Raw genomic sequence first — 16,853 nt, forward strand, 5'->3', positions numbered from 1 at the left:
TACCAAATTAATAATAAAGGCTGAAGGATTTCGGAGTTCTTGACATAGCAGAGGTTGACTATTCATTCACTCTTGTGCAATATTAAACAGACAGCAGGTATGATTCCAAATATATTTATTCATAAAGAAAGCAAAGCAACAAAACACAAGAATTCTATGTTTGTGTGTCAAGGGCCGTCTGGCCTACAAGACAAAATGGCTGACAACAGAAAACTACAAGATGGCAGAATCAGAGATGGCTCCAGATTGGGGGAGGTTTGCCTGACAGTGTGGTCAGGACAAAGGAAAAGAAGCGGGAACTTTGAGTGTGTTGAAAGCCAATTTGTGAGTATGTGATGTGTTGCAAAGGGTCTGCTTTAGTACAGAGGATGTTTAGTTGCATGCAAGACTCTGTCTATGCAAAGCATTAGCAAACTTAACACCTCTTAGCTTTGGTGAAGCCAACTATCCAATAACTAACTGCAAACAATCACAACAATGACTCATTGAACAACATTAACTCACAATTGACAAAGTTAAACAGTCTTGCTTAGCCTGTACAACTGTAATAATGCTATGCCCAGTTGTTACATTACCAATCCTTGAATGGATGGAGGAGTTGCTTTGTGCTGCTTTTGTTAGCCGGCAGATGAAGGCTGGAAAGTGCTGTGGTTCCAGAAGCAGTCTTTGCTGTGTTCTTGTTCCAAAAGTGCAGATCCAAGGAGACCAGTCTCTTGGTGTCCTTGCAGAGTTAGATGTTGGCGTGCTAACTCAACTTGGTTCTCCTTGTTGCTGGAAAGTTAATTGCAAACCTTGTGTTTGGCACACTAACTTTTCTGGTCTCCAGGTTCGTCTCCTGCTGTGAGCATACAGAAGTAAGAACGGGGGAAGGGCGTAGCAGGCCCTCCTGTGTTCTACCTCCTGTGGAGGTTCAGGAGCAAGAGAGCAAGAGAGTCTGAGAGCGAGTGCCCTCTTAAATGGTTCAGGGGCAAGAGCCATCGGAGAGTAGAAGTTTCTCCTTAAGTTTGCTTGATGACATCACAGAGGGACATGTCACTGTCAGTAGTGCCCAATTAGGTGTGACAATGATGCACCCTGTGGAGATGACTCCCAAATGGTTGTCCTTTGTTTGAAGAACAACAAACATGCGGTCTTTTACCATTTCAGATGGCAAGACCCAGAGGAAAAACATTTTTGCATGTCCAGTTTAGATCTGCACCAATGACAAATCATCTGTGGTCCAGTGAATCCCAACATTAGTTTGATCAAGATTTATTTCAAAATAATTGTCCATGCGTCCCTCAGCAAATTTTATAAACTGTGTCCTGTTTCAATTCAACTGGGAATCTCCATCTCCTAGAGCTGTGACTAAATTTATCAATATGCAAATTTAACAATACACCTGCATGATCACTTATGACAATGCTATCATAGCAACATTCTTTAATTTTAGTCAAAAGTCCAAAAGAGACCAAATAATAAATACACAAGTGGGCTCCATATTTGCTTGAATAACAGGAGTATTCAGTTTCATCTGGGTGTAGTTTCCTCCATATTTCAACAAAATTCAAATCTTTACAGGACTGCAGCAATATTTTCCTTGTCTGTATGTGAGTAGAGTCAAGGTTAGTTAACGATCTTTTGTAGGCACTAAAGTGCAGGTAAAATCACCACCTATAATGTACGTAGCTTGCAACGTAGATGGAGTGAGGAACAAATTCTGAAAAAATATTGGATTCATCAAATACAAAACCAGATCCATTTTGAGTGTGGATATGTTACCCTGAATGACGTTCCAAATCGCTAATGTTATATTGATCAATCTGGTAGATACAACACAGATTTGTGTGAGCACACCCCAAGCATGATTATTGTATGGGGCATGTAAGACCAAACCCGGCCATCTTTTTTGTAATCTAGCAATTTTTGCAGCTGTTAAATGTCTCTTGCAAAGAAAACCATTTGGGACTTAAGTTGCTTAATTCTATTTAAAACTTGTTTTATTTTGGCTATTTCTCTCAGCCCCCTAACATTCCAGCTGACATTTGTATTTTAAATTTTAGATAAAATGTAGTCATGTCTAGTTGGAAAAAAAACAACTAAATAGATAAATAAAGTACTAAATAAATGCACTGCTGATATGAAAAATCAGCAAAAAAACAAACACCTATTAACACAGAACATTGTCCAGATATCTTCCCTCCCCCCTACCCTGAGCGCTTCCTCAACTGAAGTGCTATAAACCTGGCCATTATACCTGTGTTCTTACTCAAATTGGGAAAAAAAAAATCCCCTACCCCTCCCTTCCAAACACTTCTGTCGTTCTTTTGAAGGAAATTAGCTGGAAGCAGATAATACGTTCTCTTAATTATAACCTCTTTATCAGAATCAGAATGAAGGAGGAATCATTAATCATTATTAATATACAATATGTTTTACATTTCTTTCAATCTAATTACACCAGGTCATTTGTAATAGTTAGGCCTGTCGCGATATGCGATAAGTCGGTTAATTGCACGGTAAATTTAAAGGGAGACGGTAACTTTTCCGGCCGCGATGAATTGCCATATCCATGCATGTTTGTTTTCCTTGTCTCTCTCCACCAAAGAGACTGGACGACAAGAGCGTTCACTGCCGTGCATCGTCTGGCAGCCAGGTGAGTTGGTTCATTAGCGTAATGAACGGAGGGAAAGCTCTTGTCATCGAGTGTCTTTGTCTCTGTGGGGGAGGCGGGGCTATGGGCTACACACGCACACACATGCACACGCACACACACACACACACACACACACACACACACACACACACACAGGCGGAAAAGAAAAAAAAAAAGTTGAGCGTAAGAGAAAGACATGGAACTTGTTCCTAAACCAAATGCCACACCCCTGTGTGGGAGTATTTTGGATTTAAACCAAAGGACAGAGGGGAGCCCAGTAATTTGGACGAGCCGGTGTGCCGGGTTTGTTCTAAAACCATCTCAACAGAAAGAGCGAATATGACCAACTTAACTGCACACCTGAGAGTGAGAGACTGACAGTCTATTTTTTTGTATTTATAAGGTCTTTATTTATTTTGGTATTTTTACGTGTTATTTCGGATATTTAAATTTTCTTTTTTCACATTTCTAAATATTCTTGTTAAATGTTTATTTCTCTTTAAAAGGGTGTACTTGCATCATTATGCCTTAATTATCATTATATAAGTTTAAAAAATAGTCTAAAAACAGCAAAATTACAACCAATAATAAAAATGGTCTTAAAAGCACAATATTACGCAATATTATTGCTTATCGCAATAATTTCTGATGCAATTAATCGCCCAGCAAAATTTGTTATTGTGACAGACCTAGTAATACTCACACCACCAGTCCTGGTAATCAAGCTCCGTCACCGGTATCATCTGTTTCAGAAAGTCGACAACCGGTGTGTACAGCAAAGTTTATCCTTTTTAGGTTGAATTTCACAATGAAATTCCTCTGCCTCCCGCGGCATAGAGAAGAGGAATACCTTCTCGTCATGGACTGCTCTGATCTTGCAAGGATTGAGTTGTAGTCCCCGGAATGTTCACATTTTGTAAACAACTTTCTGGCTGCGTTGTTGTCTTTGGATTGTTTCCACTGAGAGATCCTGCACAAAGGTGATTTGTGCCCCGTCGCGCAGGATATTCTTCTGTGATGAGAGACAATAAACGGCCTCCCTCTCCTGAAATTTCCAGAAGCGAATAAGGACTGCTCTGTGTTGGTTAGGCTTTAGTGGTGCCACGGTGCGATGTACCCTTTCCAGTACTGGAGACTGGTCTGGGCTGAGTCCCAGCCACTTTGGCAACATTTCCCAAACAAAATCAAGCAGTAGGGGGCATCGGTGGCTTAGTGAATAGAGCAGGCACCCCATGTACAAGGTTGTTGCCACAGCGGTCCTAGTTCGACTCCAGCCTGTGGCCCTTTGCTGCATGTCATTACCCCTCTCTCTCTCTCCCCTTCACGCTTAACTGAATGGAGGGACTTTACCTCTGCTAGCACATCTGCCATATTGGCCATCTTGTTTGTGTTCACTTGCACAGGTGCTTGTAAGTAGCCGATTTGTAAGCTTGAGTGAAAATGTCACTTTCCTTCGTCGTATGAGATGCTGACATAATTGACACTTCCAAACTTCAAATCCATAATCCATAATTGATTCCTGGGATTCAAGCCACAGTCTAGGGAATAAAACGATTTTTGTGCACAGCGAACTAGAGCCTCTCTTAAGCTGCCATCTTTGTTAGGGTCATGTGACCACCTCATACTGTAATTGTTAAGTAAGTAGGAGATTAACTGATCTCCAAAAGGCATGAAGTTAGAGATGAAACACGCTTTTAACATTTTAAGCAAGATTAATGTAGGTGATTAGTGATTGAGGTTTGGGAGACCAAGAAAACCTTCCAAAGAACTGCTTGTAGGATTGTTAGAAAGGTAAATCAGAACCCCCATTTGACTGCAAAAGACCTGCAGAAAGATTTATCAGACACTCAAGTGATGGTGCACTGTTAAACTGTGCAGTGACATCTGCACAAATGTGACCGTCATGGAAGAGTCATCAGAAGAAAACCTTTCCTGTGTCCTCACCACAAAATTCAGTGTCAGATCCCGTTTCCAAAAAGCATCAGCCTTGTTTGGATGTTCCTTTGCAAACTTCTGTTTCCAAAAACTTTTTGAATGCAATTAGAAAAGTTATGTTTGGAGAAAAAAAGGTGCAAAATTTCAAGAAATGAACACCTGTCACAAGCCCAAACCATGATCAAACCACCTCCATGTTTAACAGTTAGACATGGGGGTGGATTGATCATGCTTTGGGCTTGTGTTGCAGCCGGTGGAGTGGGGGACATTTCACGGGTAGAGAGAAGAATGGATTCAGTTAAATTCCAGCAAATTCTGGAAGCAAACATCACACCATCTGTAAAAAAAAAAAAGTTGAAGATAAAGTGAGGATGGCCTCTGCAACAGGACAATGATCCTAAACACACCTCAAAATCTGCAACAGGACAGTGATTCTGAATACACCTCAAAATCCACAATGGACTAACTCAAGAGAAGCAAGCTATTTTCCCATGGCCCTCACAGTCCCTAGACCTAAACATCATAAAAAATCTGTGGGTAGACCTCAAAAGAGCAGTGCATGCAAGATAGCCCAAGAATCTCAGAGCTAGAAGCCTTTTGCAGGAAGAATGGGTGGGAAAACCCCCAAAACAAGAACTGAAAGATTACTGTAGCTGGTTACAAAAAGTTCTTAGAAGCTGTGATACTTGCCAAACTTTTGCTTTAGGCCCTTTTCGTTTTTTTGGAACTGTAAAAGATTGAAATTAAAAAGTAATCTTGCTGAAAATATTGAAGAAATGTGTCATCTTTAATTTCATGCCTTTTGGAAATCATGTCATCTTCTACTTAACTACTCACAATAAACAACATTTTGTCCAGGAGTGCCCAAACTTGCCACTGTATAGGTCATACTGTACAGTTATTCTTCAAGATAAACTTACAAGGGGAAAGAAATGGGAGTCTGTGCCTTTTTTTTTTTAACTGCAAACTGGGGAGCTGGTCTGATTTTTGCAACAGACAGGATGTTATTGGTGCCCACACAATAATTCATACATGATGTTTTCCCCAGAGAAGAGAGAGGAGAGCCAAAGGAGAGCAACATGCCAAGTCGGTGAGTACCAAACGAGTAGTTTCAAATCTACAGACATCTCTACTGTAAACAATTTGCAAACTATTCTCGCCCCTCTGACTACTGCATACAGCAGTGTCCCTACAGATCTAACCTTGATAGTCAGGGACACTGTAGGAAAAAAATGCACGTTTTGCTTTTATTCCATTCATCAAACAGTGACTTAAGCCATCCTACCCCTAACAGGCAATTCAAACGGATATGCCTGTGGAGGTATTCAACTCTCCATCTGCCTTACCAAAAGACCCTGTCCTTAGGAAGCAGCAGCTAGAGGACCTCATGACAAAGATCCACGGCTCCTTCAGTTTTATGCAGGTGGAGTTTGGCTGTTTGCAAATCCATTAAAATCTTATCAACCACCCTGTAAAAGATGAAACAATGATTTGAATATTTGCAAGTGTTTAAGATGGTTGAAGGTTAAAAAAAGGATCCTGTTGTGTTCAGGACTCTCTTCTTGACGGCGAGATCTCCCCTACTAATGGCCACCCCAATATGAAGAGACGGCCGTCTGGATCGCCATCTCCTTTGGGTAACTTGGAACAAGTCAACAAGCTATGTAATTTGACAAGGCAATTGCAACTTAGATCCACTCACTAGCTTTTTCTGGAGCTTTAAACTGTATCACATGTAGAGCTTTTTTCATTGGCACTTTTGGCCAAATTATGCTGCACCGATTTCTGTTTCATTGTCAGTTTAAGCGTGCCATATGCCATGCCCAATGATGGACCATCTCTGGAGTCGGGCAAAAAAAGCACAACTGACCACTTCCACTGGGTTAGCAGTGATATCTCGCTGATCGCAGCCAATCCCTGACATCCCCCCAAGCAAGACTCAACTCATGTCTGTGAGGGAGAGCAGAGAGAAAGAGGTTTTAAATTTGTGTGCTCAGCTCTCAGCTTTGTGAAACATCTAACTGAATCTTGAAGTTTAATTTCTCTACTGCGACCCTGTTTGTACTTGACATATCTGCTTTATTTTACAATTTCATGGTTGCCTTCAGCTGTGTAGGAGTCATGTTAAGTTACTGATGACTGATGGTCTGATGGACCTGTAACGTCTGCCAGTAGGCAGCAGGACAAACAGGTGTGAAGCAGGATGGGTGCTGTGTTACGCCCCGGTCTAGGGGTGTGGGTGCGTAACGTAAGGATACACAGGAACACGGGAGTAAATGTACAGGTACACTCCAAAAACACACTGTACAATATCGCACACAAAATGGAGCAAAAGACGTCAGGGTGAACCCAGGCCAAAACAACAAACAAAAAGCAACCTGTCTACCGACCGGCGAAATAACTGATTCCTAACAAAAACAAAAGAAACAAAAATACAATACTAGGCCTAACTCCCTAGGCTAACGAAAAACACGAGAAAACAGGTATAACAAAAATAGCAGCTCACCCCTACGCTCTGTGCAAACAATATGTGACAGTGACTATTTACAATATACATGAACGACTCAGTTGGCCCTAAGGCGCTGGTCTGAACAAAAGAAACAATTATTTAGCAAGGCAAGCTAAATAATTACACGTTAGTCACACAACAAAGTACTTATAAATCACAAAAAAATCCAATCCAGCCGTAGCGACGTCTCGATCGTTGAGCGAATCACCGGCACACCTGTTAACAAGCATACGATTTCCGGTCAGAAAGAAGTCTGACTCTCCACTAAACATACAGGTTAAATGCATATACATAGAAATATACACATACACATAATAAATACACAGATACACAGATCGGATAAATGCACATATACACATAATGAATACGCGGGCCGAGGGACGTAACATGCTGTCTCTGATGATTCCGGGATGTGCGGGATGTGTAAATGTCCTTCAGAGAGGGGAGGGGGCAGCCGATTATCTTCTGCGCCGTCTTGACAACTCTCTGGAGCCTCTTCCGGTCTGCCTCGGTGAAGTGGGTGAACCATACTGAGATGCAGTATGTTAGAATGCTCTCAATGGTGGAGCAATAGAAGGTCACCAGCAACTTCTCGGTGAGGTTGGCAGAACCGATAGCCGATGATGGCTGTAACCTCCACTGGTCACGTTGGGCCTTTTGCACCAGTACCTCACATGCAAAGTTAAGGTAATGTGTGCTTTAGATAATATGTAGGATTGAAATGAAAGTTAACTAATGAAGGACAGCTTTACTTCTATATTAGGGGCATAAGGTTGCTGATTATAGAATAGGATTATTAAAACATTAATTAGACTGGGGTTAGCTGCTGCATGGCTGAAAGCGTGCTTTGTCTGTTTTGCTAGCAGGCATGGTCATTATAATTTCACTAGATTTAAGTAGCAAGCCTAGCACTAGCAATGTGTCTGACATTAATTTCTGATAATCTAAACGACTATTAACTTAATTGCATCGAGACCGGGAGGGGCCAGCACTCAGTTCGCTCCAGCCGTAAATGCTCAAAATCATGTCTCCAAGGCATGGATGTCTCTAATGAGATGAGATGAAATGGGATTATTAGGCCGTAGTAGGGATGGGAATCACCAGAGGACCCATGATACAATATTATCACAATACTTAGGTCAGATGTTTGACAGAGTCATATACCTGAGTTCCAGTGTTTTCAGCATGTAATAAAACCTTTGTTTGTATGGATGCAGATCTTTGCATATGAAGTAGGTGATGGACTGAGTTATTTTCTTAACTACCATCCAACTCAGAGAGCTTCAAGCTAAGTGTGTCCAGTGTTGGTTGATTTTTTTTTTTTTGATTTTATTTATTTTTTTTGGCGAATGGGGTTTATCATTCACTTGGCCATCAGCAGCTAATGTTATCCCTGGATGGTGGTGTGTGAGGTAAGCCCTCATGAGTATTTTATTCTCATATGATGCTGCTTGCAGATCGCATGTGTCATATCTAAGTCCTTCCTTCCTTCTGTGTCAAAAAATCTTCTGCCAAATGCTGCTGACTGAGACCTCTGCTGACCTCACCAGGAAAAAAAACATTAGCACCATCTAGTGGACCAAAAAAAGCTATTATTATTATTATTATTATTATTATTATTATTATTATAGTACCAAAAGTTGCATTAAAATGTGTATTCACAAAATTTAGTAATGTATATAATAAAAGATCGATACTTGGCTGCCGTGTATCGATAAAATATTGCCATGCAAAATCTTGCTATACTATGCTGTGTCGTTTTTTTGTTTTGTTTGTTTGTTTGTATGTTTTTCGCTGCCCACAGCGAAACACACACCATAAATGAACGCAAAAAGCAGAATAAGTTGTTGTTGTTTTTTACTGGAGTTATGAGCACTTCATTTCAGCTCAGTGTAAGAAACCTCTTGTTTGCCATTATTGGTGCATAGTGTTTCATTGCCCTGCTCAGGGAGGAGACGGCAGAGACAGACAGCGTAGAGCTGATGACCACACACACTGCGCCACTGCAAACTTAGTAAAAGCCTCACGAGCAAAAAGCAAATAAGAGTAAATCCTTAATAAATCCACACAAAAGAAGTCCAGACGATGAAAGTAAACACTCAGTGGAACACAGCTGATTCAAGTGTCTCAGACACAGGCTGCACCACAGCAACAAACACTGGTGGATACTCTGTTAAAGGGACATTCCCTCGAGACAGTGACAAGGCGAAAAAGATTAAAGGGAGGGCTTTTAATTTTATACCTTATTTTGTAAAAATAAAAATAAAAAAAAACATTACAGAACAGCTTGGATGCAGGGATCTTTTTTAATGCATTGCAGAGCTATTTAACTGTCAAGCATACAGGCCTACACTGGATTGAGTTTAATAACTTTAGAGTACTTAAAGTGGGCACTGTGCAGCTTTATTATCTAGGAAAATAGAAGTATCGGCTCAGGACTCGGTATCGGCAGATTTTCAGTATTACTCTGATTGGGATCAGGGGCAAAAATACTTGATCGGGACACATCTAAATGTAACATAATTGAAACTTATTTCTTTTTTTTTTAACAATGTTTTTTATTGATTTTCAATAGGAACATACAAAACACATCAACACATACCACACTAATTGCACAATGAGATGCAAACTGACCTCGCTGCATACACACACAAAAAAAAACAAATAAATAAAAAAAACAAAATTTAAAAAAAAAAAATAAGTTGTCACACTCAATAACCTTACAAATAAGTATAATCTAATGTTCCTTGAGAAAGTCCATTAAAGGTGCCCACACCTCTTCAAATTCTTGCGCTTTACCCCTAATTACATACAGTAGGTTAGCTTTTCTAATGTAACACACATTGCCATCTCTCTAATCCAGGACTGTGTAGAAGATACTTCAGTCTCTCTCCAAGATAGAGCAACCATCCTCCTGGCCTGCAGGAGGCCAAAGTTGATCAGGGTCTTACACTTAGAGTTAAAAGAAAAGTTATCTGGATATATCCCTAAAATACAAAGTTTTGCTAAGCAGGGTACCTGGATACCTGTGATTTTACCAAGAGTGCGGACAACCATTTTCCAAAAAGCTACCAACTTAGGACATTCCCATACACAATGAATTAAAGTACCTTTCTCAGTCAAACATTTCACACATGTATCTGGAATGACAGGGGACCATTTATTAAGTTTCTCAGGGGTTATGTATGTCCTCATTAGCCACTTGTGTTGCAGTAGTTTCATTCGAGTATAATGGTTTGTGATTGAGCTTTTAAACAAGCTGTTGCCCACTCAGCTTCTTCAGTATCTTCCTAAACTCCATGCCCTCCTTCTATCATGACTAGATTCCTTGTCGTGCGAGACAAGTGCTGTATATAGTATAGAAATTTGCCGTTTCCCATGCATGTGTTTTATTTAACACAATACCCTCAAGGCAGGACAGCGGCGGCTCCTGTGTAGCCTGGCGGCGCTTTGATGAGATGAAGTGCTTCAATTGTAAGTATTTAAAAAGGTGTTTTTTTGGAATTGAATATTTCAAACAAAGGTTGTTAAATGTTAGTAAAGTGCCCTGAACATATAAGTCTCCAATTTTTTGCACCCTCCTGTCGGCCCAAGCCTGAAAACCACCATCTGCCCTGCCAGGAGTGAACTGCGCATTATCCCAAATAGGTGAAAATTGAGAGATGGGGGGTGTATCACCAATATGTCTGTGAGCTTTAAACCATATATCAATAGAGTTTTTAAGGAAGGGATTTGTTGTTTTTTTCTTTAAGGTTTTAAATTCTGCTGAATATAAATATAGGCTTAATGGTAGCTTAGATATTGATGCCTGTTCAATATAAACCCATGCTGGAGGAGATTGTGTGACAAAATAAAACATAGCGCTGAGCGGCCCAGTAATACCACCGTAAACTGGGCATCTGTAATCCACCCCTATCATATGGCAGATACAATAATCTGAGTCTGAGTCTAGATTTTCTGTTGTTCCAGATAAACCTACAAAATACACTATTCATTTCTTTAAAAAAGGATTTTGGCAGTGGTATTGGGAGTGATTGAAACAGATATAAAAATTTCGGCAAGATAGTCATCTTAATTAAGTTGATCCGGCCAATCATTGATATTGGCATTGTTATCCATTTTTCAAGCGAGTCTTGTACCTCTCTCATCAACGGGTCATAATTTCCTTTAACAACTGTATTAATTTGGGGGGTAATCTTAATTCCAAGATATGTAAAGCCCTCCCTCGCATTAAAAAAAGGTGTACTTATAACTGGATTAATTCTTTTATCTTTGTTCAAGAAAAGTATAGAAGATTTTGCATTATTAATACTGTACCCAGAAAACTGACCAAATTTATTAATTAAATGTAATAATGTCTGGACACTGTTTGATAAGTTTGACAAAAAAAGAATCACATTGTCTGCATACAACGATATCCTATGTTCATGGTCTCCGATTGTTATACCTGACAAATTGGCTTCAGCTCTAATGGACATGGCTAAAGGCTCACTGGCCAAAATGAACAGTAATGGCGAGAGAGGACAGCCCTGACGGGTTGACCTCTCTAACGTTATCGGGCTTGATAAATTGTTATTCGTCATTACACGTGCTGTAGGGTTGGTGTTCAATAATTCTATCCATTTCAGAAATTTTCCAAGTCCATATCTTGGTAGCAAATTGAACAAATAAGGCCACTCTATTCTATCAAACGCTTGTCTAACATCTAGAGATAACAGCGCTGTATCTCTGGTATTATTTTGAGAGTGGATTATGTTGAGGACCCTTCTAATGTTATGAAATCCCTGAAGACTCTGTACGAACCCATTCTGATCTGTATTGAAACTTATTTCTAGTGTTACTGCAGCTTCTTATTATATTCGAACCATTTAAGTAAGGTTACAAGGTTAGTAAGGAATCACCGTAATGTTGCATTAACAGCAGTCACTTCTGGGCAGAAAAGTGGCAATTGATTACAATTGCAGAACTTCAGTACCCTGTTGGCAGCAAGAAAAAGTGCTGAAAATATGAGAAATGTCCGTCACACTTACCCAGAGCCCAAAGTGACACATTCATAATGTTTGTTTTGTCCAACTAACGGTTCAAACCTCAACATAAAAATTATTAAACAATAAAAAGCAAAAGCAGCAAAAAAAATCCTCACATTTATTAAGCTGAAACCATGAAATGCTTTTGCATTAAAAATGACTACATGACTTGTGGCTTGCTTGATCTGAGCAATGACTTGACTTGCTTGACTTATAGCAGGGACTCGAGTTGACTTGCTTGATTTGGGACAGTGACTTGGGACTTGCTTGAAACTTTTTTGCTAAGAGCACCCAGATAGATGTTGTGGGGATACGAGTACATTTTCTGTTTCAGAACTGAGAACACTGCAATAAAATAAAGCTAATTTGGGTATAAAGAAGAAGACAAAATGTTATTTGGGTCAACAAAATCAGGGTCCCATTCATTATCTATGGAGCAGCTTGATGTGGACGTCACAAGGTTGAGACTTACTTCTCTGGTTTCTGGCTTTTGGAGAGAGAAGCTCACGTTAGCAAATGATGATGAACTTTGTTAGGCCATGGAGATAACCAATTGGAATTCTTAATTTAGGTGTTCCCCTTTTAAAGAAACAATTGAAGTTATTGCTTCATGTCATCATTTTATGCAGTAAACTGTCCCATTTGTTAGACACCGTGCTTCAAAACCAAAATGGATACATGAAAAGCCTAGAACAGCAAAATCATTCCTACTGACCGAGACATATCTGTTGCTCTTTTTCTCTTTTCTGTGTCAGGATTTTGTAGGATAGATGACTGAGGTTTTCCAGTGATCTTATTGGTCAGTGGTTGGGCTGTTGAAAGGTTTTGATCTGAATTTCAGAAGTTAATCTGCTCTGGAGCAAGTTACCATAGTGATCCACCCTGGGTAAAAGGGAGCTAGAAAGCCTGGTATGACCCTCAATCTTGCTTCATGGTACAGGCCCAACATCATTTGGTTGAAACTAGGGCTGTCAGCGCTTATGCATTAATCATGATCCGAATAAGGTCTGAACATAATCCGGTTTTTTTGGGGGGGGGGGGGGGGGGGTTAATCGCATTAATCACGTGCTGCTGTTTTCGCCGCCGTCTGACTTTCAACACTATAGTCAGTAGTATAGCTACTAGGGCTGTTAACCCATTTCTCGTGATGAAATCAAGGTCCAAATGTAAGGGTACATGCCCACCATGCATGACCAATTTGCCTAAAATCACGTCTGCCCTGCATCGCTAGTTGGTTACGGTAGCAGTTTGATTGGCTGTCTTGATGTGAGCACCGTTTGAATTTTTCAAATTGTCCCGCCCTCTAGTCACGCTGCCAGCCTGGCCTGCATCATAGGTATTCCAGCGTGTTTTGTGCAGTGAATCAGTTACTTCCAATAAGCAATGAATGGAACATGTTTTTTTTGTGTTTGTTTTTTTTATCGTGTTAATTGCATGCTGGTATTTTTGCAGCTTCTTGTCTTCCAGAGGCTATAGATGGCTGAGTTTTAAAGCCAGAGTGATGATACTGGTATCATTTGACACTAGGAGACCTAAGGAATCCAGTGGTTATGCTAGCTTCTCAGCAAGGAGGCTAAATAAAGCTCCTAATGTGGGCTAACTTTGGGTTCCAGTACCCATACTACTATACTATATAGTATGCCAAAAGAAAGATTTAGTGTGTCAAATACAGTATACCAAAAATACTACAGCTGGTCAGATTTTGCAGTATGCAAGCCAGCATGTTTTCTGGCTATTCTGACCCACAATCCTCTGCACAGTGGATGACACGTCACATCAACTGAACCACAGATGACAGCTTGACAGCTCATCGACAGCTGATCAGTGGCAGCTGCTGGTCTTTTAAACAGGGGAAGCTCACTTTAAGTTCACATCATAAAATTTGTCATATTGTAGCGAGGCAGTAACTTATAAAAGGAACATTTAATTGAAGCCGTTTTTCAACCACACTCATACCATAGAACTAGGGATGGGTCACGAATTTCGAATAGTCGTTTTATTTTTGAAAAATCGATTTTTTTAATGCGACTATTACTATTTGCCGTCTTAAGCCTCTTTCACACACAGCGCGATTTTCGCGGCGCCCACCATGGGGTAGGGCACAGAGCAAGCGGAGAGCAAGGCGCGCAAGACAGGATTTGGGGGAGTACAGGCTCGTTCAGGAGCTACAGCTCCATGGTGACCGCTTCTGGGTCTACTTCAGACTGTTGGACACGCCGAGGTGTCGTCACAGCGCGTTGCGGTGAAATTAAAAAAAGTTCAATTCGAGCGCAGGCTGGTGGCGCGCAGACACCGCGGTATGCGCCCTCTCGCGCACTGCTCGGCTCGGCGGCAGAGCGGTGCACTCTTGCGCAGCGGTAGCACATACACAATGAATGGGTTCGTCGGCGGAGGTCTGCGCTTTGCGTGCTCTGTGTGAAAAGGGCTTTATTTCCCCCCTTTATTTGACATGCAATTCAGCTCCTAACCGCACGAGGGCAGTATAGGATTGCTACAGTTACTGTCTGCAGTCATTCGGGCTTTCATAGTCGAGCGCACTTCCGCGTTGTAGTTTCCTGTAAAAATGTCCGTGAAAAATCCCCGCGATGTGAAAAATACATGCCGAGCAGTCACTGGTGCGCGGAGCGGAGTCCGCGCGGTCGTAAAATCTGAGCTTTGCACGCACAGGGCTTGCGGATGTCCACTTTGAGTCCGCGCGGACCTCCGTGGAGTCCGTTCCGTGTACGTTCCGCCTGAGTATGTTCGGGCCTTTAATGATGAATGGATCTCTGTGTGCATGGCTCCGGGGGGGGGGATTATTCGAAAAATTGTCGACTAGTTGCCATGATTTTCGAATAGTGTTTTTGCTTGTGCTGCCCATCCCTACATAGAACCACAGCAAAACACATCTCAAAGATTTTCAGATGGGTTTAAACACCTGAGCTGTACTGTACAAACGGTTAAAATGAGCTATATCGCTTATGGAAATGAGGAACTCCGGACGGCACTCTGTCAGAAGACCCCACTCGCAAATATCCACATGGGACTGAGCTCAAATTGCGAAGCGCTGTCAATCACAAAGCATAAAATAAATAAAATATTCTGTGAGTGGTGTTTGTTTATCTCTAAGGAAGAAAATACTCTATGCATCAGTATGTACTTTTTAAGAGCAGCTGCAGTACACACCAAAAAAAAGTGTGCAATTCCGAACACACCCAAAATTTTGGTGTGAGAAAAACAGCATGGCCATTTTCCACAGAGGTCCCTTGACCTCTCACCTCAAGATATCTTGATGAAAATGGCTTCTCATGTTAAGACTGTACAGCTTTGGGCACAAACTATGCACTTTTTTGCATGCAATGTTTATTACAGATTTATGACTAGGAAAACTGCATTTTTAAATTAATCTTCAGGATTCCAGCTTTCAGATGATGTATATACCACTTCTATGTGGCATCTACCGAGAAGATCCCCTGAAATTCAGTGATTAATCGTGGTTATAAAATTAATGGTTTGACAGCCCTAATATAAAGCTAAGCATGCAGAGGGACAAGCTGGTACGGGTCCTTGAGTTGGGATTGTTTTGTCAAACCAGTATATCCAAGGTCAGATGTACATGCTAAACTAAGGTGGTGAACATGGTTAACATATCAGCAATGCCAGTATGCAAATGTTTGGCCAGTATAATGAGTATAATAGCACACCTATGTTAGAATTTAGCTTAAAGCACCACTGCTCCTAAGTATAACCTCTTCAGTCCTCTCACCATAATGCATTGGTGTTTTGGTGAGATGTGTAAACAAGACTCTGAAGCGCTGAATTTACATTTTTTGTTTACAAGACACCTCCACAAGCTACTCATTTATATTTTTTCCACATCTAACCAGGTCACACAGACTTGAGAAGCCCAGCTGATGTCCTGCCCAAAGCAATGCATGTAAGCTGTCATATTTTTCTTCTTGTGATAAGTCAGTAGTGATCAAAATTGTAATAACATAGGCTTGCCATCATCTTACCCTCATTCCCTTGCTCAGTCCACCCCACTTCCAACCAGGCTTACGGAGCGCAAAGGCAGTCTGGCAAATGGGGATCAGTGCCTGGAGACCTGTGACCTGAAGCTTTCCTCAAAGGACCTACCTCATGTGAGAAGCGGCACATTGGCTGTAAGATGCAGCATAATTTTAACCCTGCATTTCTAAGTGGTTGAAGCTGTCTTGTCTCTGCAGAAGCCACTGCCATTGGCTGAAAGACAGAAGTTTCCTTCACCACCGCTGTACCACATGGAGTCGACCATCTCAGTCAGTCTAGAGGAGAAGAGCCATCCTCGTGTAAATGAGCATTCTTGGCCATGTCATCAGACCAAGTACCAATGTGAAGTGTTGCCAATGCTTTAAGTGTAACTTTCAACCTTTCTTGGTGTTCCACAGATGCCACTAACTGAGTCAGGGAAGCAGGCCCCTTGTAATGGGGTGGCATCTTGCACTTCAACTCCCCCCTCGGGACAGACCTTCTCTACACCCCCCACCAGGCAAACTCTGACGTGTGCACAGTTTCAGAACATTCAGTCAGTAAGTCTTAAAGGGATAGTTCAACATTTTGGCAAATTCGCCTATTGCCGTAATCCCTACAGTCATATGAGTAGGTACATTACCTTTAATTGTCAGTGCGTGCTGTTTGGGGCAGAGCTGCCCGCTGAAAAGGAGGTGAATGGTACAGGTCCCTCTCTCCCTCAAAACTAATCAAATACACCATCAAATGACTCCAAACC

The 16,853-nt window shown here is 41.2% G+C and overlaps 1 protein-coding gene across 2 annotated transcripts in view; it reads left to right on the forward strand.

Annotated features, from left to right (window-relative positions):
- caprin2 (caprin family member 2) overlaps nt 1-16,853 on the forward strand; it is a 55,732-nt gene that overhangs the window by 22,051 nt on the left and 16,828 nt on the right. For both annotated transcript variants that reach the window (XM_050036053.1, XM_050036054.1), the window contains 7 exons: nt 5,619-5,660; nt 5,865-5,993; nt 6,123-6,207; nt 15,973-16,022; nt 16,120-16,227; nt 16,312-16,413; nt 16,513-16,653. In XM_050036053.1, coding sequence (XP_049892010.1) covers nt 5,619-5,660; nt 5,865-5,993; nt 6,123-6,207; nt 15,973-16,022; nt 16,120-16,227; nt 16,312-16,413; nt 16,513-16,653 — 657 coding nt within the window. The remainder of the gene's footprint in view (nt 1-5,618; nt 5,661-5,864; nt 5,994-6,122; nt 6,208-15,972; nt 16,023-16,119; nt 16,228-16,311; nt 16,414-16,512; nt 16,654-16,853) is intronic.

This window comes from Epinephelus moara, chromosome 23 (genome assembly GCF_006386435.1).
Source record: "Epinephelus moara isolate mb chromosome 23, YSFRI_EMoa_1.0, whole genome shotgun sequence".
NCBI lineage: Eukaryota > Metazoa > Chordata > Actinopteri > Perciformes > Serranidae > Epinephelus > Epinephelus moara.